Below are 23,537 nucleotides of genomic sequence, written 5' to 3' on the forward strand. Positions count from 1 at the left end.
CTAGTTCTGCAAGCAAACACTTCTGAGCCAATGGTCACTATTACTAAAAAGTCAGGTAATTTTGCTTCACACCATTAACTCTGTTCAGATTCAAAACCTGATTCTGGAAGCTAATGGGAAGTTGTTGATTGCTCTTTAGCATGTCCTAAAGTACATAAACTTTAGATTTCCAGAGGTAAAAAATACATATAAGAGCTGATTAAAATATGTTTTCCTTTTATTTCTAGCATATGTATAAACATACTAAGTTTGAAATCTAATCCAAATGTCAGTAAAAGATTATTCCTACCATGTACAAATATGTTACTAATTCAAAGATGCATTTCCTTAGCTTTGTTCTTTCAAAGTTTTTGCAAAGCTTTTGCTAGCCTCAGTTTTACAGATCCACAGAGTATCTCTTCCTTAAATAAAAAGATTGAGCTGTTAAAATGACTGCTTATGACCTTATACCAACAAAGTTCTAATCTTCAACAAAGAACTTCAACATTCAAAAGAGGTCAAAATTTCATCTGGAAAGTATATATTTTTATTACTGAAGTATGCAAAAGCTTCCAGCTTCTATTCTTAGCTTATTAAGATAAATAGGCCCAAAGGGACTTCTAATAAAATAGCTAAAAAATGCAAGAGAAAAAATCCCAACACTTTACTGCCAATATTTTTATTATGACAGTGACAGAATGAAATCCCCTAATCTTGTTTTTGAGCTCCAGTATGTTGACACATCTTTCAGCTAACACAAAAAAGCATTATCTGCAGGAACATAAATTCCTTCCTAGCTCATTACAAGAAGAGCTCAGCACTCCTAATCATCTGTGACCTATTGTGAAATCACACAGCAGTATCTCTACTCTCCGTATCACCTGTATGTTACACACCTGACGTTCTTAAGATATGATCCTTTCCAGCTACTGCATGAACTGGAATTAACCTTTGGATACCCCATAGAAGAAACACCCAGATGCATCAGGTTCCAGGGAGGAGAGCCAGAGGGATCAAGCAGGCAAGAGAAGATACTCAAGAAGAGTCCCAGCTAAAACCAGCAAGACAACATGCTTCAGAAGAGGCCTGGAAAAAGTTAGTCCTAGTTGATGGACTATTGAAATTGTTTGGTTTGACATAAATTTCCTTAGCAATTGTGTCTTGATGGAATAAGTAACTCCTGAGTATTTCCAGCTCAGCTTTGTAAATGAAGGTTATACAGTAATAAATTTTAATAAACAAAACTGTTCAAAACAAGATTTAAAGTGAAAAGTATGACTGCTATCAGTTCAAGTAATCACACTAATGACAAAGCTGTTAGTGTGGCAAGGGAAGGGCAAAGAAAGGTGCAAAGATCTTTCCATTGTTCTTCATAAAAGTCAGCTGTATCTTTTAGAAGAGATGTTAGTGAGTGGCTGAGGACAGATGTACTCAAGACACATAAAACCAGTCACTATTAAGTACCTTATGGATATTCATTAAATAAGACCTTATCCCTCCCCCAGACACCATTCTCACAGCATTTCCTGTACAGGTTTAAGTACATAACCTAGTGCAGGTTAAGTAGCACTTACATGGAAAAACCTTATCTTACTGAGACATTCTTGGTTTAAACCTGCCAATCTGGCAACAATACAGGTTATTGATATAAGCTAAAATACATATACTTTTTGAAATTCCTGAGGATCTCTGAGAAAAGCTGTACAGGCTTCAAGAACATGGATGTAAAGTTTACAACTTAAGACAACATATAAAAATCCCAATGTATCTCAGTGGGTCTTATTTACACAGGACCCAAAGGATCACAATGCACACATTTTCTCAACACATTACCTCACTTGTATGAATTCAAAACTTCCCATCCAAAGTCCCAAAATAGTTTATGTGAACAAAAAATAACACTAAGTTCTGAAGTTGTGTATTTGTTGGAACTAGACCTACTATTCTGCACAATAACAATGTTACACAAGATAGTAACTACTGTACAATAATACAAGTCTTCAGTTTTTAGGAAATAATGTCCAAGCTAAAGTAAGGGAACATTTCCCTTCCTCCTCGCCTCCTCTGAAGGGGACTAAACAAGAACAGAATTAGTAGACAATTTAAAGTGAAAACCACTAATTTTATTTATAGGTGTTACAATACAATCACCATAAAACTGACAAGAACTGAACTTAAGACTTGCATAGACTTTCTTTAAAAATTAATTATTTTATTATTTTTTTAGGCCAAAGACTCCCCATTCAGTGTTTGGCACAGAGATATCTAAGAAGCTTCACTGTAGGGCTAGAATTATTAAATAAAAGAATGAGCTACACATTTGGTTTATCTAGTAAGCAAAGCTAACACACAGCTGTGAATTTTTTCACTCAAATACTGGAAGTTTTCTGGGAAAGACTTCTTCATGCTTTGGTTAGAACTTAGAAATCAAAAGCAGGATCCATTTGCAGAAATACATTCTTGGAAATGCATACAGTACTATGTGCCACATCCTCTTGATAGAAGGCACAGCTTAGGAAAGGAACATTCATGATATAAAACAGAAGCCAGTTCTGAAAGGCTAAAAGTGACACCCACTACTTCTGGCCATTTTTTGTTTAATCTAAGCAAGACCTGCTCTTATTTTTTAACACCAACACACCCCATGCCCAATCTATAACATAACTTTAGTATCTGTAAAATTAAAGCTTTTCCAGGCATGAACAGTTGCAAAAAAGAAACATGAGGCAACATTTTTCTACTGGTGGAGTTACTTTCAAAACTAGACATGAGAAGTCACTATTCCCCAAGAACCCATGTGTCAAAACCAAAGAAATTATTAAAGGCAAAATTTTTAAGTGTCATTCTCCCTGCATACTTGAAGTCAGGAAAACAAATCTGCACATGGCAGTAAAACTGATCATTTTGTCTAAAGTGCTTGATGAAAGCAGAAAAACTATAAAAATGATAAATTAGTGAAACCAGAGGTGGAAGTGTTACATTTATCATACAAAACAAGATAAATTGGAGCATTTTCACATTTTCTTGTTCCATTAGACAAGATACAGCAGAAAGATTCTTCACAGTGAAGAGCTCCCTTAGAATGTACAGAGTTTGTAACACATTTTTTCTTACTTTTCTGTGCTATGAAGTAATTTGAAGTAAGACACAGAAACAGTATTCCAAAAGAGAAAATATTATTATAGCTAAGAAATGAGGATTAAATAGGAAGCTTCAGACATTTAAAAAAAATCTTTGGGAAATGCTATTTAATACTTTCAATAATTTTAAATGCCCTGACACTATATATTTTACAGTAGAAATGCAAGAGCCTTTGGAACACAGCAATACTTGATTAGTTTTGTGCATGTCTTCTTTTAGGACATCATCTTTTCCTTACATCCCACTGAGCAGAAAAGCATCCCTTCCACAGATATGAACTTCTGGCCAATGAGACACTTGCTGCAACAGGAGCACAAGAAGCATTCCCGCTTAGCATGCCAGTTGTAGTTGTTGTAGGTTACACGCTGAACCTCGGGATCTATGGCATTGTGACAGCCTTGGCAGGTCTGGTGAGAAATAAAACAACACTGAAACTAAGCACACATATGCTCTCTTCAAGTGAAATAAAACCTGGAACTTATAAATGTTTTTGGAGGAAAGAGACAGGTGTTAAAAGAAGCCTTTAATAAAAGTCTCCAGCTTTTGATTTTTTTTCTTTACTTTCAAAGTGTTTTGATTAGAATTCAGCTGAGGGCACAGAATAATAAAATGAACAGGCAAGTTATTTGCTGCTGGGACTAAGCTTAGACAGTTATGATGGTTAGGATTTCCCACTACCCAAATAATCATAAAAACCTTTTATGTCAAATGGCACAGATCTTCATATAGTAACCTAAATATGTGAAGAGATTAGCTACAAATCTTCCTGTGCATTGACAGGTTATGCCAAATAATGAAGAGTTATTAGAAAGCCTTGAATGCAATTTATCTTAAAATCTGGTTGTTCACAAATTATAATTTAAACTGCCAACTAGAGATGACCAAATTTTTTCTTCATTCACTATATAAATCACCTAGGTGCACATCAGACTGAGCCCCCAACTAGTGGCTAGCCTACTTATAGATAAGAATGGACCATTATCTCAGAATAGTTTCCAGCATAACCACGAATTGAGAACTACCCTTCTTTTGCAAACTTCTAGCTTTATCCTGTCAATCACTCTCCTTTTTAACACGTGTAGGTAGAAATAAACGAAACAAAAGTACCTAGATTGCAGTATTTAAGTACAGGCCTTTAGCAGCAGCTGAAGTTGATTACCACCAGGCTCAGTGAACTACAACTGATGAGAAGTAAACATTTAGCAGCATCACTCATCTTCATCTATATTACTTCTTCTGTTACCAAATCCTGCTTCACCACTGGCTAAGTTCAAGGTGTTTTTCCAACACCTTCTCCCTAGCAGCAGCTTTTGTTCAAGTTTATGAAGTCACAAAACACTTGCCTGCCTGAAGTTGTGGGTTTTGGTTTCTTTTTCCTGAAGGGGAAGAATATGACTGACTCAAGCCTAAATATTCCATTTATACTCTTCACATACTCCCAGACTGAGAAAAAGTAAGAGTTTGAAGCTCCACAGACTTATGTTCCTTTCCTTCACAACACCAAGACATCTGCAAGGACCTTACCACAGCATGGTTCTTCATGTAGCAGGATTTGCAGACTGGCTTGTCATTCACTGTTATATAGGTTATCCCAGCCAGAACACAATCACAGTCAAAACAGCAGAAGTGTTTCAGATGCCAGTTTTGCCCTTCTGCTAGAGTATATTCATTGCTGAATATTAGCTGTGAGGAAGATACAAACAAGGGTACAAGTAAACAAGCACATTCATTTGAACAGTGTACCTTTTAATAAACTTAGCCTCTGGATGTTTTGTGATTTGCAAGGAACTCCCAGTGGTTCCACCACTGTTTTGTTTCCCAAAAGCCTCCATGCTGCTCCCAAGAGCTCACAGATGCCAGAGGCCCCAGGAGGGCTGTTCCCTGTTGCTGCCCAGGGTCAGTTTGGCCCCTAGTGTTCCTGATAAGGAAACAACTGCCTAAGTGTGACTTTTTGGAAGAATTTGCCCTCACATATCACATCCTATGTCCCTATAGATGGTGCAAAATCACCACCAAATCCAAAGATCCAAAGCAAACTATGGGTTTTCTTCAATGTGCAGTGTCCATACTGGTTTCAGTTCTTTGCAACTAAAATACCAACTGTACTGGTGAAGGAATATCATCTTCCTCCACTGAAACATTTTATTAAAAGTCCTAAGCACTTATCAGGGGAACAAACTTTTGTTTGTTCCCCTGATAACTCTGCTAGAAGAATGGACTAGGATATTTCTCACCTCATCACATCCAGCACAGCGGGGTCTTTCACTATCACAATAATGTCTTCCACAATACAGGTTACCATTCTTCCAGAAATAGATCATGTCCACTAGAAGTTCACCGCAGGTGCAACAGACGAAACAACCTGGATGCCACAATTTGTCATATCCAGCACGTTCTGCATAGACAGCTGGGTCACCTTCCTTCATGTTCATTTTGCAGTGATAGCAGGACTGGAAAGAGATTATAACTAAATTAATGATGTCTTTGAGAGCTAAATTTATAAAAATTACATACTATTGATATATTTAATAAATTCCATCTTTCCAGACTGAAATGAAAGCATTAGTTTAATCCCACAAGCAGATAGCAGTGGTTCAGGATATACCTGTACCATAGTTTAGGTTTAACTAAGCCATTCAAGATGATGCACATTCCACTGTCATAGCATTAGTGCTCTTTAAAAGGATTGCTGTACTTTGCTGTATTCACATTCTGCAGTTGCAGTCCAGTGTTTAAAGAAAACAACAGGCAATTAAAGTTCATGTTATGCTCTGTAAACCTTACATGCTTAGGAAAAGGACAGAATAATGATCCTCCATCCAAGCCAACCAACTATGACTAGAATGCATGACAAGGAAATTGCTGTACTTATAGGTCATGAGAAGACCAAGCCATATCTGCATCACTGGTGGGGAAAATAAAAAATTAGTGAATATTTCAAACTGATTCTGTTTAAAGCTGTGTTCTAGGGACACTTGTCACTTGTGGCTGCTGTCCAACAGTCTGTGATTAATGATTTTAGGACAAGAGAGTGACTATGGATAAACTACAAAGCATACACAGCTACACTACAAATAGTTCCAGAGACTCCACAATCAGTCTTCTGCCCTATACCTGCCTACAGAGAGGGCTGTGCCATCAAGTAAAAAACACAGATGAATTATGTTACTGAAGCAAAATTTTTTTTATCTACAGTTCAATCATCAGTTTGGCATTTCCTGCAGTCCAGCTGGTCTGTGGACTGGGCTGAACATCCTGGGAAGGTTTTCCTCTATGACTCACATCAGCCACAAATGGCTTTGTGTGTGCATATAAAAATAAAATATGCCTCAGCTACAAGGCATATTGATCAGATCCCAGATGCCTGACAATTTCAAAAGATAGAGAGAAAGCCACCAAAAGGAGAACAACTTGGAACAGAAGCAGAATGCAGAGAAATTAATGAAAGGGCAAGTTCAAATATACATGTATATAAAGGTTTCTGACCTTTCTACTTTAGACCTCATACTCCAAGAGAAGCCCACTGAAAGGTTAAGTAGCTGCCTAGACCCAAGTCTAGGCAATGTGATTCACCTGCCTACCATTTACAACAACTCTGGTTTTGGTGGTTAAAAGGTACACAGAAATTTCCTTCTTTACAAAATGAAAATATGCTAAGCACATATTCTTCTTTAATTCAGCTTTCAGTCATGGTGAAAAAGCTTTGTATTTGTAAACACAGGGACAATTACTATAGGTATATTTACATTAATAGTGACCTGGTTGTGTGTGAGTGTTGTTTGGTTTGCTTTTTTTTTTTTTTTTAATCAGGTTTCAAAGAAGTGAAGTCTATTCCTAGAATGAAAACTAATTTTTCAAGAGATTCTTTTTACCACAGCTACAGGAATACAGCTTTCAAACTCAGTCTGAAAAACAACGTACAAGAATATCTGATGAGCAAAAATGCAGAACCAATAAAAAAAGTGTGGACATGGATGGCATTCTCCTGCTAAGTATTTAAGAGCTCTTCTGTATCAATTTATGCTGAACTGTTAAAAAGCAGTTGAGATAATGCTAAATCATACAGCTGAAACTAAGTCTCATTGCAAAAGTAAGACATCCCCCCCACCAGAACACTTAAAAATAACATATCTACATCCTGATTATTTAACCCAGTGTAAAGTCAGTACCTAACAACAGATAAGAAACCCAAATATTCACATATGCTATTAAGAACCTACAAGCCTCTTTCTAAATCACAGCCCACAGTGATAATATATGCTTGGCTTAAACTGAAGGAAGAATACTCAGGTACTGGAGTAAGAAAAGTTTGGAAGTGATAAACAGCTGTAATGTAAAAAACAAAGCACCTTCTGATACAATTACTCATGAGGACAGAGTGCCTCCTGCTATTGACTTATAGTCCAAGACAGTTGGTCAGCAGGGTGCAATGCAAGATTTCTCCATAACAAGACAGTTACAAAAAAAAAAAAAAAAAAAAAAAAAAAAAGGCAAATAACTGCTGGTTTTATATTTCACACCATTAGTCATACTTACTGTCAGTTCAGAAACAAACAACAAAAAACACATCACAACCCCCAATAATACCAAAAGTCACATTCTACAACCAATGTTAAACAAACCTTTTTCTCCATCTAGAACTTGTACATTAATTTTCTGTAAGCAACCTGCAGACCAACATTTTTAAGGATTCATACACACAATAGCAACATTTCTAGAAATCACCTTATAGTAGAGCTTTTGGCACTCCTAAGTAATGTGTACCTCCACTAAACTGATTTAATGTTCCTTCACTAATCCTACCCCTATTTTGAATTTCTAATTGGTAGCTGAGATATGCACAGCAGTAGTCATGTCAGAAATACTTGATTAAGAATATAATTTTTGAAATATCAATGAAAACTGGGTAGTTTTATATACTTTGTTTTTTGTTGAGCTATTACAAGGAGAAATCAGATGCCAAAGGAAAAAAATTGATAAGAAATGGAGCTGAATATGAAAAGAAGGCTAGTCAAAAAAGCCATTGTATGGTTCAACTTGTTGGACACAAGATGGAGACATGTTACTTTATTATTCCTTAATTTAATTTCACTTAAAACACAATTTTTCAAGTGGGTAATTTCAGTGCTCTTCCAAAAAAAGAGGAAAAAACAAGCTTCTAAAATTAAACTAACTCTTCAAGAGGAGAAGAATGTAACAATTAGTCCCTAAGATGACACAAACTCTTTGATTATTATTCTGTAAAAGCCACCCTAATACACTATCTCCAAGCTAACATGTTTTTGCACTGAAAATGAAAGTGTCACCTAGGAAGTTATTTGCAGCAATGAATTAAATACTGTCAGAAACCACGGCTCTATGCAGACATTCACAACATTTTCCAGTTTCTTCTTTCCCTCCCCAGCTTTTTTCAATTCCAAATTAACAAACAATTTAATTGGGCTAAAATGACCAAATAGAGGACTCAGATGACAATATACCTTCTTGCTTTACCTTTCCCTTCTTATACTTACATATTGAGATGCTTTCTGATTTGGGAACTTCTCCATTGCTCCAACAGCAGATGAGGTACCTCTGCCACCACCATTTTTCAAGTTATTCACATCAGGAGCTCTCACTTCGGCATCACCAGGGAGCTTGACATCTCCTACACCAAGTGCCTCTCTTTTGTACTTCTTCACGAATTGTTCCATATGCCTCACTTCACTGGGGGAAAGCTCGTGGCACTTTGAAGGGTCCTGATCGTGAGCAGGCAGCTGCTTTGCCAACTGCTTCTTCCTGTACTGTGCGCCTTCCGAGCCAGCCACAGGCTGCTTCTCCTTGGGTAACATCTGCATGTACTGCTTAGCCTGAATCAGCAAGAATCACACATCAGATGGCACTTCAACTGCACACCCATTCTCATAAGCAAACATAACTAAACTAATCTCTACTGTTTTTAGTGACAGTCAAATTTGTCAAAAACAAGGTTTTTTCCATAAACATTAAGCTCCTGAAAAAGTAATGGAGATAAAATACAGCAGATGCATTAATTGGCTTTTTCCCAGAGTAAGAGAAAGACTCCTTTTTAAGCCTTTTACAACATACAAAAAGAGTTATTACTTCTCTTAATAAATAACATTTACTCAGCACCTTGTCTCTATCTATGAATACTGATCATGAGTGTACTCTTAGAAAAGTAGAAACTGAAAGAATCTGCTTGGGGCACACAGCCCATTGAAGAAATAACTCTAGCTAAATTAAGGGGGAAAAAAAAGCCCTAGTTTAAATAAAGAAATTACAAGGCTAAAAATCAAATTGCTAACTGAATGTTAAGTAAGTCTTAGATGCACAAGGTTTGATTAATTCAATGAAAAGGAATAATTTGAGATAATGTCATTCTGGCATGGATTGCACAACATTTTGGTACAATAAATTAGTAATCAAAGTTGAAAAGTGAAGCAAGATCCTCAGAAGGCTATCTACCATCTCATCTACTTCAGCTGAAAATACACTGGAAGAGAGCTGCTCTTTTAGATGTCAACACTGACCTTGTTCTTGCCATATACAGTAAAAGCTATAAGAAAGACTAAGTGTTCCCCTTAACTTTAAACAATGATATAAATTGATGTGGTGTTGCATATTGGCTTTTTTTTTCCTTTAAGCCTACACTCCCTGTGCAAACGTTTCAACTTTATTAAAAAAAGAAAAACAAAGAAAAAAATGAAAACAAAAAAGAAAAAAGAAAAGAAAAAAACCCAAAAAGAGAGCAGGTTACAGAACCTGGACTCCAGGGACTTAGTAGATAACTCTTAATCCTATGTATTAAAAATGACCTCACCTCCCCAGGTTTTTAAGAATTTCTATAGACAAACAACCATAAAGCAAGATGACAGATGCATGACTCATTAAACAGGCACCATATTTCCAGTTTTGAGGAGTAAGAAAGGAAGAGGCAAAGCTATCCTTCCAGTAAGCTCTACTACTTTATCTCCCACCAACTCTTGACTAGAACATGAAAAAATGTGAGTTGGACTTACAAGGGTCTGATTCTGAACAGGAGGAGCCCACTCATAAGTCACAGTATCGATGGTTATGTTCTTCTTGGCTGGCACTGGGCTGGTCATTATCATTACATTGCGTTTATACAAGGGATTGCCATCATTCTTCAGCTTTGCAATGAGAGTTGTGTATTTTGTATCTTCAAAGAGTTTACCCACTTTCCTATCTTCCTCACTGCTTGAAGGGATATCATGCTCCTCCTGGCCACATTTGCAGTTGCGGCATATTTTCCTGAAATTCATGGAAACAGCAACAAAATTACAATCTCACATCATCAGGTCATGTAGTAACATCACCAGGAACCCAAACCTTTGTTTTCAGTGCAATATGTCAAACACCTCCTTTATGTGTCCTGTTGTATTATTTACATTGTTTATTTGCAGATACTGTTATCAGCTATCACTCAACTACACTAATGCATTTTTAATACGAAGCCATGACATTTCTTCAGTTACATCTCAGTACTGATCAAACACATACATATCCATTATCAGTCACCTACCAGATTTATTATAAGATAACTTAATGCATCAACATGATTTCCCCAGCAATCATTTGCTTGGGATTTTAGTTTTTCAGCTGCTCTTCAAACATTCAAAATTACACACACTCTACTAATTTCTTCATATGTATTTCACTGTATGCATGATATTTGGTTATCAACAGGTTGCTATTGCCTGGAAACAAGCATTTCCAAGAAAGGAAGACAATGCATACAGACATATGAAAAGCATAATTGCACCAAGTTCTGTTCAAAGCACAGGATTTAAAGAGAAGATGAAAGAAAAGTTAAAGGCTTATATGGATAAAGCTTTTCAAAGCAGCTCTGAACCAAGTCAGAGGTACTCTGGCACATGCTGTAGAGAGACTTTTCACAGAAAACAGCCTTAAAAGGTAGAAGCAGATCTACTTCCTTGGATATAAATTATATTCTTTCATATACAACGTATTTCAACTGCTTTGGCTAACGAATATTAGAAAGTAATTTGTTACCTTAAGCATAATTAAACAATTCACATATAATAAACAGAACCTAGGATTAGACAAGCTAATTCATTATTTATTAACAGCGTCTCCAGAATTTCTGCACAAAGCAGTCAGCCAGAAATCAGAGAAACTAGATGTTAACTGAAGGTTCTTGTTACAGACTAAGAAAACATATCAACCTTCTGGATCTCTGGGGTTTGAAGAGGAATGAGCAGTGTTTTACCTCGTTATTTATCCTTCATGCAACAAACAGCATAAACTTTAGCTATAAAATGCTTCTGAACCCTGCCTGCCAAAACTCATCAAACTCTAACATTGTTCTGCATCTTGCTTTAGACAGTCTTGAAGGCAATTTAGGTACCATAAGATATGTCACAGGAACACAACAAGAATATGCCATGACTACAGCAAGTCCCTGAGTTAATGGGAAAGGAAGTAGGACCTTTAATTGGCAACCTGAAGTGACAGTCAGCCAGCCCCAAACACATGCTTTCTGTATGGACACAAGTTTAGGATGTAGGGTACTAACATTTTAATGTGTGGTGGATGCTGCACTGGTCATTTGGTTACACAGAAACATACATTGTGGTAATTTCAGTTTTAAAGCCCATTCCAAACAAAAATACCTAAACTCTAAAATGAGCCACTTATTCAAAATAAGAATGTTAAGCAGAAGTGACTTCACTTTCCAACACAAATACCTAAAGAGATCACTAATTGAGATGTAGACTGTCTGACAGCTTCCAACTCATTTCCACAACAGGAAAGACGTGCAAAATTTCAAAGCTGATACTTACCTGAATAGCTACTATACACTAATCACTTTGCCATCTCCCAGTTTACCAAAACATTCAAGCATGAACTAGCATTTCCCACTGAGCTTAAAAGCTTTACTATGCATCTCAAGCACTCAAAACATAAAATTCTGCAGGATCTTCAACATCTGTCTACACAAGTCCTTTATATAGCTAATACTTAGAGACTATTTAATATACTAATAAAGCAATTCATATTCACTTTGCTCATCTTTTATGGCATGCATGTGATTATACCTTATTACCAATTCTCAGTCATATCTTTTTTGAGATCTAATACCAGGTGACAGAATCAGACCTAGCTTTTTGCAGATTTAGTGATTTACATCATGATCACCATGCAGCTTTATGCTTCAAAGCACACATGCCACTGGAATTGAAGTAGCCTGTCCATCCAAACAATGACACTAAACACTTTATTTACAACTTACATCTTTAGCAACAGTAACCCCCAGTTTTAGACTTGCATCTTGATAGGATGTGATTTAATAACACTGGTGAAGACCAGCCATTCTTGGGCTCCCTGCACAGACTTACACATTTGTAGCACAATCATGCTGTTCAGAACTGCTCTGCTTGCAAGACAGACCTCAGTAAGAACAGTTCATACTGCTGCATTGCCTGTGCGGTCACAACTGCCATGCGACACAGGCTGGGCACTCTACCCCCACGACAGCATCCAACCACAGTAAAGCAGCACTGACAGCAGAGACCAGACCACCCTCCACAAGCTGTGGTGGAATTCATCCTAAGACTTTCATGTGTGCTGGAAAAGCCACAAGAGCACCTTATTTTTGCTCATGTTATGTCACGAAATTGCATATATTTCTCCTAATAGCATTCCTTCAGAATAGCTTAGAGACCCTGTTTCTACTTTCCATTAGATGAACACTGTGACTCAGCTGCTGTTATTATTCTTGGTCCCACTTGAAGGCTTAATGTTTCACTGACTGCAGTATCTGTGAGAAATTTTTTTTTTGCTTTCCTCATAAAGAAGTAGTGGAAAAGAAGTGAAAGCACACAATTTGTCCTTAGGTCCTTCCTGGGACTCACTGTGAAAACTGGCACAGAACTACTGTGCTTTATATTTGCATTGAATATAACGAGGTACTCACTAATCTTCCCCACCAGGAAGCCACTGAAATTAAGAATTTGACTGTGTACATTTTAGTTTAATCTCCTTGCTCATTCAAAATTAAGTGAATAATTATTTGCCAACGGTTTGCAAGATGTTACAGGGGCTATGTTACAAGTGTAATAGTGGCCTGGGCATTAGAACTTGGGTGCTATTATGCCTCTGAATACAGGACAAAACAACACAGAAAGAATGTGGAGAATGCTGAGTCACAACTGATGTCAGCATATCTCAGTAAATCAAAGGAAAATCCCCTAGGCTGTTGCCATTTCCAATGCTCCCCAATGCCTCCCCTGGATCTCAGCCACATGAAGATGTCCATACGGCTGCTAAAAAAAGCAAAAAAGTATCCTGTTCTGATTTATAATCTTTCCTCTTGAATAATTTCCAGCACTAAAAGATATCCAGTTGATACTTACATACATAACTGTTCCTGAACAGTACTGTTCACAATTTAGTCCTAACTTCTATCACTAGTTGCCACAGCACAATCCTGCTCATTAGTCACTCACTGTCCCCTCTGAAGAAGGTATATGGCCAATTATTTCTCTTTAGAATAGGCTGGCTGGCAATTTTTTTGACTGCATATTTTGGAGTATCTAGTATATAGTAAGGAGGTGTTAGGGACTCGAGCTTATGTCTTCACGGCTCTCAGGACCTCATCAAAGCAGAGCAATGTCCGTGTCCTGTTCCCCCCCACCCCACTCCGCAAACTCAACCTCAGCAATTGGAAAAGCTTTTCCCACTCAAAACATGGAAGATAGGGCGGAAACTTCCATGGAAAGTTTTCTTAGAAGGAAACTATGGAATGAAAAGTTGCATATCACTGTAAAGACAGGTCTATTAGATAATGCCTTGCTAGCAGGTCTTCAGTAGTTAGAAAGAAGAAGGAAGAAAGATATGGAGATTCCATTCTCTCAAGTGATGAATTCCTGTGTCCTGAATGTTTACTGACATGAAGGATCAAAGACTTCCAGTTCCTTCTCTAAAATCAAATGTAAACCAACTTACTGATTGCCTACGTTTTGATGTATGGAGAGAAAAATAAAATGGCTCATGTTCCTTTCTATGCTGGCTCCTACTGACAGGAGGCAGTAGCTGCAAGCATAGAGAAATTCTCAAACACCTGGCAAGTACTGAGGCTTGTGCCCTCCATGTAGAACGACTAACCTCCTCCTATTACAGGATCAGAAATCCAGATGGTCTGAATATCTCAGTGAGGGAAACTCCACTCCTGCTCCAGTGCTCAGTCACCTGCACAGTGCAGAAGTTCTTCTTCATATTCAGGTGGAACTTCCTGTACAGCAGTTTCTGCCCATTGCCCTTTGTCTTATTGCTCAGCACCACCAAGCCAAGCGTGGCTGCATCCTTCTGACACCACCCTCCCTTGAGATACTGATAGACATTGATGAGGTCCCCTCACTTCTTGAGGCTGAATAGGCCCAGCTCCCTCAGTCTTTCCTTTTGAGAGAGATGCTCCAAGATGCTCCAGCCCCTTAATCATCTTTGCTGCCCTCCACCAAACCCATTCCAGGAGCTCCATGTCTCTCTTGTACTACGGAGTACAGAATAGGACACAGCACACCACATGCAGAATGCACCCCAGGACACCACTGGCCCCCAGGGCATACTGCTGGTTCAGGGAGAGTTTGTATTCCACAGGTCCTTCTCCACAGAGCTGCTTTCTAGCAGGTCAGCCTTCCTGTACTGGTGCCTGGCCTTATTCTTCCCCAGGACCCTGCATTTCCCTTTGCTGCATTTCATCTCCTGCACCCATCTCTCCAACCCATCAAAATCCTCCTGAAGGGCTGCACAGGACTCTAGCGTATTGGCCACTCCTCCAGCTTTGCATCATCAATGAAATGATGCAGAAGGCACTGAGAAGGCACTTTGCTTTGTCATCCAAGTCTTTGATTTTATGATTTCTTTTGTTATGTTTTTTTGCTATTACTGCAACTATAAGTAATTGCCATTGCTTTGAACTGTGTTTCAATGCTTCCCTGCCAGCTGTAGTATCAGAAAATCATAAAGCCAACTTAGGGCTCTCCCTGCCTTCCACATACTGTATCTGTGCAGAGAAGCCACATGATGAAAAAGATCATTCCCAAGCTTAGGAGTCTTGTTTTCAGAGGTTTATTTTACCATCTTGGGAAGTCACAAAGGGGACAGTAACCACTTTCTGGTATATATGCAACCAAGATAAATCAGAACCTTCTCTCCTGTTTTTATCAACTTCTCACTCCAGTCCCATAGTTCCCCCTAGTGGGAAATACATTCCCTAAGAGCAATATGTAACTAACTGAGTAGCAATCTCTTACATCCAGCCTGACCCACTGGACATGTGAGAGGGGTGTTTTTCAGCCTAAAATAAATCTAACACCTAAATTAAAAAGACCTTCTTCACCTTCTGCTGCACTTACACTTAGACAGAAACATGATTCTGATGACAATTTTAAAAGCAAAAGCTATTAACACACTAAGATAGACCAAGCAATTTTTAACCATTCAATGACCATTGTAGACCACATCTCTCATTTTATTCATTTTTGTATTCAGCTCACAACACTGAGGCTATCAGAACTTCAAAATTTAGGAGTAAATTTTACTAGAGGCTTGGTTTACCACCATTTCTATACTAGCTTCAATTTATAGTTCTGCACCTATAAAACCTGCCCATACAGCGTGTCAAGATTTACAGCACAAATGTCTTAAAACAGTATGTTCCACCCAGGAGAGATATATTCCAAATACTCCCAGTAAAGAGAAGAAGGCAAGGGTGTAGTAGCTCCTTGTAAAGCCCTGCTACTCGATAGGTACACTTGGGTTTTTTTGTGCACTTTACAATCTGACTCCCCAGAGGAAAAATTGAGGGCCTTTTGTATGGAAGTACAAAAAGAAATTACACGTTGGCTGTTCGAGGAACAGCATTTTCCTGTATCAGGCCAAGAGCTGTGCGATGTGCTGAAGCTCCTCGGCAGTCCCCAGGAGAGGGCAGTGTCAGCCTTGCACAGCCTGCAGCAGAACCACGCCCGGCACAGGCTGCTGCTGCCCCGCTTGCTGGGCTGCATCTGGCTCCTATGGAGGTCACTGTCTTCATAATGCCCTTACAGAGCTGTGCTATGGGTTTCTAGCTAAAACAGTCTTGATAGGATTTGCTAGTACTACTGGCACAAAGGCAAGGCTTTGCGTTTTTGAACTCTGCCCCCGCCTCAGCAAGTAGAGAAGCTGGGAAGGGCACATCTGACTCAAATTGGTCAGTGGGGTTTAAATGTTCTATAACATCATGATAAGCCATAAATCGGAAATAGAGGATGAAGTCAGGGTTTCTGACTTAAGTAGTTACAGCTTGGAGACTGGCTGGGCATCAGTGTGCTGGTGGGAGCGGGCCAGTGATTCCCTTTACAGCACTTGCTCACCCACTACTTCACCTTTTAAACGGACAATTTCAACCCATGAGCCGCCTCACTTTTATATCTCCTTTTTTGTCTCCCAACCTGATGTCTGGGACAGGGAGTGAGCAGCTGTATGGGTGTTTGGCTGCTGACCAGGGTCAATCCCTACCCCCAATTATTCTGCCAATGTGTAACTGTTGCTCTAATTACAATTCTTACTCCAACACTTGTCTTTTACAGACAAGTAGCAATTAAGTAAGTGGGTAAACTTGAACAGATTTTGATTATTCATGTTATAAAGACAATATTCTGTCCAGTTGTGCTACAGTTTGTTCCTACTTAAAACAGATTTTCAGATTTAAAGGCTAAAAAGTAAGCAAACAGATATTTGGGATGCAATGTGTTCCACTTAAGTGGTGGACTACAACAATACATGTGTCATGCAATGCATATTAATATATTTTTCCCTTTGAAAACTATTCACACAGAACTGAATGAAGACTTCAGATTCACACTCTTACTGTCCCCAGTAGCAGCTCTGCTGGAGAAACAGCTATTTTCCAACCCATTCTTGAATTCTCTCAATTGTTAACTTTTTTACTGTCTCAGAAGTATGTGCCACATTTGGCTGACACTTAGATGAAGCTTCTCAGACTACTTCCAGCCACATTATTTATCAGGTCTATCCTATATGGACTCAATTTCCAAATTAAATCTTAGCTAATTAGTCACTGTTTTTACATCTTTTTCATTACTTGCTTTTTAATCCACTGCTGTCCACAAACTTCTGCATTTCTAGGAGAGACTGTTCTGGCACAATGAGCCCTAACCACAGGAAGACAGTGCAATATGGATAAAGAAAAACACAGGCAAAAAAACCCAAATACCCACATAGAAGCAGACACCTTTTAACCTGGCAATCATACTATGATGTAAATAAACCACTTTAGCCATTTTATTTCTTTTTATTCCAAATTATTTCATGTTTTAGAATAACCTAGCAATTACATGGTGCAATATTGGCAATCGGGTAAAAAAAAAAAAAAAAAAAAAAAAGAGAGAGAGAGAGAGTTAAAAAGTTAACTGGACTTTTTCCTCCCCCACTTGTAATTTCCCCATCTGCCATGGTGACTATGGACAAAAGAGCTTTCAGTAGAAAGTAATACAATTTCTCATCTAACAATGGATAAACACTATTTACTGTTGCACTTTTAAAAATTATCTTTTGTTGCATTACTTACATTAATTCTGTTTTATTTTACTATTACTTCTACACACAACCCGTCAATGATGCAGGGGTGCTGAAAAAGTCCTTCTATAAATTATTCCTTTCATCTTATGATCACGTTTACCTACTAGTGCATAAACACTTCTTGATCTGTCATTATTTGTAAGTTGTTTCTATAGCTATATATTACAGATAAGAATATAGCTTGATTATGTGTCAACATTTTTGCTGTGTTTTGTTTTCCTTTGCCTGATTACTTTCTGAACAGTCTCCTCTGCAGTCAAATATTTGGGCAAAGATGTAAAATCTCCTAGGCCTTATCAGTACCTGATGTCACTACAGCTGGCATACAAAGGCTACCTTTTAAGACAAAACTAAATTCTCTGCAAATGCAACCTTCACTCTAGCTAGTTAGCATTGGTTAAATGCATTAATTTCATTGATAGCATGTGCTAGTACTATTAAAATGTATTTTTCTGTTCTTTTCAGGCTTTTCCCTTTGAGAGGGACATTTTTTCTAAAAAATCAGAATTATTAAGCTACATCTTAGAACATGCCCAGTATCATGAGTTAACTGGGCCAGTGATACATAAATCCATTGATATACATATATACATCTTGTTTCAGTAAAGCAAGAAAGGTCTTAATGAAATAGAAAGTTTCTGCAAAAGTAATGACAGACTATTTACTGTTATCATCAACTCACTGATTTAGGAACAGTACACCATCCAAGATTCAGCATTATCTAACTTATTTGAATTTATGTGACACACACAAGTGACACCTCCTCCCCATCTAAATAAGTTGTAGGTGTGTACAACGTTTCAAATATTTTCAAAGTAATTTTACAAAGCATCTCAGATCAAAGCTTACATATTTGGTCAGGAGTTGAAAAAGCATTTTATTACAGAAATAAAACACACTTCTCTGTCATGTCTCTTGCAGTAAGGCTAGACATATTTTTATAAATCTACTTCAATTGTTTAGTCAGCTAAAGAAAATGCTGCAGTAGAAGTACCACCATTCACTTCAGGGTGGATAAAATGCATGTTCACAAGTGCCTAGATACTCTGGTGTAATCCATCTCAGAATTTCTGGCCCTGAACCGTGTCAGCTTTTTAAAAACATCCTAACAGTTTAATTGAGAGAGAACAAAAATGGTTACTTAAACATTTGTCATACAGATGTCAAGGTCTGCAGTGCTGAGTCATGGCTCAGGATACATTTGGTGTCACTTACCTCCAGTAATGAAGCTCAAATCCTTGACACTTCTCCTTGCATTTTAAGCAGGGGGCACCAAATCCTTCCTCATGGCCCAAGCCCATCTGTATACACAGGAAGATGACTACAGTCAGCTTCAAGTATTATGGTGCACGAATGATCTTACTGATGCCTTTATAATCTGCAATCAACAGCTAAAGCAAAAGATTAAGCATTTGACTAAGGTGACATAAGGACAGCATTTGGGGTGCACTCACCTTCCTACTGTATCTACATAAGTGGCAGTGGTCACACAAGCCTCTACACAGGATTAAGCTAAGCAGGCAGAAATAGCCTTAGTACTTCTCTGGTGACTTTTCTCCCCAGCCCAGCTTGTTCTACCACCTTCACACAAGACAAGAAGAAGGTTCTTGGCAGCATTTCCTTAGGCCTAAGGCTGTGAAATCAGAGTAAGTGAGGCCAGAAGACCTCAAGTCAAAGGACATTTAATCCAGCTATCTGGACTAAGTGATTTACAGTATTTAACTTGGCAAAACACCGGACACCAAGAAATAAACAAGCCCCAGATTTATTTGCACTAATCCTGAATAAAGAAAACAACTAAGTGGTTTGTCTAATATTTCCAAGTATATTTGAGGCTACTCTGATAGTGACTGAGACTAGCATATACCTTTTACAATTACATTTCAGCTGGACTCATACCAGCTGACTTTCTGAGGGGAAAGAGAAACAGCACAGTTAGTAAAATCAATGACCAGAAGGAATACGTAAAGGGTTTCAAAAGGATGGATGACCAATTCACAATGCAGAGGAAATATCAGAGAATATAGACAACAGTGCAGAGTAAAAGTATTCACACAATATATCAACACATCAGCAAATTTAACCAAGTAACAGCCATTTGTAAGTTTGAAGTGATAAACAAATATGAAGCACGATAACTCATAAGGCATTCATACAACATGGTAAAATTAAAGTGTCTCACTCCAGTACTTTAAACCTTTGAGGCTCTCAAATCAGACAGATGAAGGACCATGGAAGTGTGGCCACAGCTGGGTATGCAGGCTCATGCTCAACAGACAGAGGGTGAGGGGATGGGTATGCCCAACATAGCCATCCCCTCACTCCACACAGTGGAAGGAGCTCCCAACCAGCTGTAGGTAGAAACAGCTCACCTGCAGTTTAGCTTTTACTGTGAATGGAAACTGAGCTAGAACTGACAAGTTCTGGTACTAACTTTAGTTCTGGCAACAACACAATGCCAAAGATAATTACATGTGGTGATAGTTTTATTATTAATTTTGCCATTTACGAAGAGAAATCATACTGCTATTATTGTACGTACAAGGATATAAACCAGGTCAACTTTTCAACTTGGTCTCTGTCCAAAGAACAGATTTTTCACAAACCACTTGTTTAATACAGAACACATGGTAAAATGCAGGGAATATTATGTTTTCAGTTACTTTGTAATTAAAAGGATCACTGCCTCAACAATCATCAGACATCCCTGAGGAAAACTACCCTGAAGATTGTGATCTATTTAGAAGAAGGAGGTATGTTGGCAGCTATTAAGCTACTGCAAGGATGGACAGAAGGATATGACATTATTTCTTCCAGCTACTAAGCTACTGCAGGGATGGATAGAAGGATATGACATTATTTCTTCTGTATCTGGAAGATGAAATACAAGCTGGATATAATCATGGTGACATCATCAACCTAAGGGCTCATGAAGTTCACATGAGGTGCTAACCTGAAACCTACCAGTAGATATGTAAAATAAGCATAACTTTGAAGATTAGGTTCTTCATCAGCTACACTTTTGATAAGCTAACTGGTTAATAAAAGTTCATCTTCACTGAAGATGGGCATTTATAGGACTCTTTTCTGGAATCCAGAGATCTCCCATATATACACACACACAACAAACCACAAAAAAATGAGCACTCTTTCCAATTCACACTCAAAGAGAATAAGATGTTGGCCAGGATGTTTTCTAAAGGGAAAAATAAAGCTAAAATCAACACAAAACAACTTTTTAAAATTTTTTTGGGGGAGGGGGAGGTAATGGGGAAAGACAGGCTGTTTGTCATTTGCTGTTGTTTTCCCTTCTTTTAAAGTCATCCTCTAAAAAAAGTTGTTAAAACTTACAATATGATTGCACTGCCCTAATAAACAAACAAAACTCCCCCAAAACCCTGATCTCCTCCCTCCCCCCATAAAATGACAACATTAACCCATTCTCTCTTGCTGCTACTTCAGTTACAAACTGGCGTTACTCTATGCTCAGGCTCTCCCTTCCTCCAAAAAGAGAGGAATGAGAAGAAAGGGAAATAATAATAAACTCATTAGTACTGCAATTAGAAGATTTAGAAACATAGGATCACTTGTAACAGTGACAACAGTTATACAGTTTCTTCTCAGTTATACTGAGAAATAAGCTTGGCATTTCAAGAATTTCCAAAGCAGCATCAGAAATTCAAGTAAGAAATATAAAAAAATTGCAAAAACCATTTTAACTATCACTTCCAAGCTTCCTAACATTTAAGGATTTTTTAAGCTAAAAAAAAAAAACAAAAAACACCTCTTCAGAAACAAATTAAGGGGAGGAAATATGTGCTATCTAAATGCTCCACCCAGAATATAATCTCTCCAGACTACAGGGACAACAACCAACCAGCCTACTTGCACTTTCACAGCCATAAGTCTTAGTGCAGATTTCTTTAGAAATACAGCATTCTATATTCCCTCCCCAGAAATAAAGAGCACACCATTATGTAAATGCCTGTGTAGCTCAAGACAAATAAATTGAATTAGCAAATGAGAGAGACTTGTTTTAAAACAGGTTTTTCAATTTGCTGTGAAACAGAAAGAGGGAATTACCTTTCTATACACAATGTCTGGGCACCTTATGGTAAAGGTTTAGCTCAAGACCAAAAGGCACACTAAAAACCAAACTAGATTTGATTCTAGATGCACACACAGCCTCAGCCTTTGTTCTGACGGAGAAACTATATGGCTGCTTGCCAAAAATTAAGATATAAAATAGCCAAACTCAAAAGCACTGCAGGTTATTGTCATCCACAAGTCAGTGCATTACACACATTTCTCCAGAGTCCCGGAGTAACAGGACATCCTTCAGCTGTAGTTCAGGAAATTCAGAAAGCCTAAAACTTCAGTGTGGTGCTTCTTAGAGCTATCCATATCTATCTCCATGTCTTCTGCAGAACATGGCCAGCTCTAAGCAAAACCACCCAGAAATACAGAGCAGGCTGAGCACTGGAGAGGTAATGCATGTCTGGAACAGCAGGGAACCCATTTTCCCCACAAATACAGTTATGGAAGAAATGGCACAGATTGGTCAGCTGAATCCTGCCAGAAGAAGGTTCCTGTCCGTCTACCACCATTAATTTTCATTTTACAGCAAAAACTAACCAAACCCATCTGGTATTACCAAAATACCCAGTACTGATTTAAACAGCCTGAGTACAGAAGGTGATATTATGACTGGGATCATCCATTGCATGCTGCTTTCAAGATTACACAGTACCCAAGGGCGAAAAGCTTTAAGTGGTTACAGCCAAGTGACAATTAGTGAAAGACTGCCCATTTCAGTTCACACTGGAATCTAGTGACAAAAGCTGGCTGACTTTACAGTAAGAAAGGAGTCATGCATAGAAGCTTACTTACTATCATAAAAACTCAAATTATCATATTCAAGTGTCTAAGAGTTTGTTCAGAAGTGTAAGAGAAACAGCACTTCCTATGAAATAATTTAAACCTGGCTTATCAGAAGGGTTTATTCTTAAGTTTATTGATCATTTCTTATCTCAGTCCCACCACAAGACCGGAATTAACTCAGGCTCCAGCTGCTTTTCTTTCCTCACTCCAAGAGTACTCCTGTACCACCAGACAGGTGAGCTTGATTCCCCCCCCCCCCCCCCCCCCCCCCCCCCCGACAATAAGACACAATACTTGTACTCAGCCTCTACAAAAGATCAAAAACCCTTCCAGTGTTACAGGTACCTCCAGAATTTGAAAGGACGTGGCTATACAGTGAGAATGCTGTCATTAATGGATTGCAACAATTAACAGTGAGCCTCAGATCTGAACTAAATCCTCTTCACTATTCTTTTTGCAGAGCTTTCTCCTGTGCTCGAAGGTGCTCCAAGCACGGAATTCATGCTAAAGCTATTCTTAGATTTACCATAAAATTCTAGGAATGCTCTGGTTTGAAGAATAGTTAACTATTGATCTGTTTGGAGATTTGAGTTGAAAGCACCTGTAAAGAACAAGAGATTTCGAGTACATCTTAATGTGCTTTAGACACTTTCAAAGAAAAGGACAGACTAAAAACCCCAAAAAACCTAAGAAATCTCACTGCTCTGCATGCTCTGTTGCTGAGATCTAATCTTACATCACTATATTCTGTACTATCAGACGTCTTCTCTAACAGAGAAACACAACAAATGGAAAATTTAAAAAGGTTACAGCATGTAAACTTTAAAAACAGAAGAGCAATGATACTTCTTATGATTCCAAAATTATAAAAGAACAAACTACTACAAAAGACATATGAATATCTGGGCTATGCT

At 38.1% G+C, this 23,537-nt stretch overlaps 1 protein-coding gene across 1 annotated transcript in view; it reads right to left on the bottom strand.

Moving 5' to 3' along the window:
* Positions 1 to 287: 287 nt before the first annotated feature.
* Positions 288 to 23,537, bottom strand: part of TES (testin LIM domain protein) — a 29,776-nt gene continuing 6,526 nt past the window's right edge. The window contains exons 2-7 of the mRNA XM_009086771.4: positions 18,958 to 19,043; positions 10,140 to 10,392; positions 8,634 to 8,969; positions 5,355 to 5,570; positions 4,645 to 4,803; positions 288 to 3,527 (exon numbers count right to left, since the gene is read on the bottom strand). Coding sequence (XP_009085019.2) covers positions 3,336 to 3,527; positions 4,645 to 4,803; positions 5,355 to 5,570; positions 8,634 to 8,969; positions 10,140 to 10,392; positions 18,958 to 19,043 — 1,242 coding nt within the window. The 3' untranslated portion in view covers positions 288 to 3,335. The remainder of the gene's footprint in view (positions 3,528 to 4,644; positions 4,804 to 5,354; positions 5,571 to 8,633; positions 8,970 to 10,139; positions 10,393 to 18,957; positions 19,044 to 23,537) is intronic.

This window comes from Serinus canaria, chromosome 1A, assembly GCF_022539315.1.
Source record: "Serinus canaria isolate serCan28SL12 chromosome 1A, serCan2020, whole genome shotgun sequence".
Classification (NCBI taxonomy): domain Eukaryota; kingdom Metazoa; phylum Chordata; class Aves; order Passeriformes; family Fringillidae; genus Serinus; species Serinus canaria.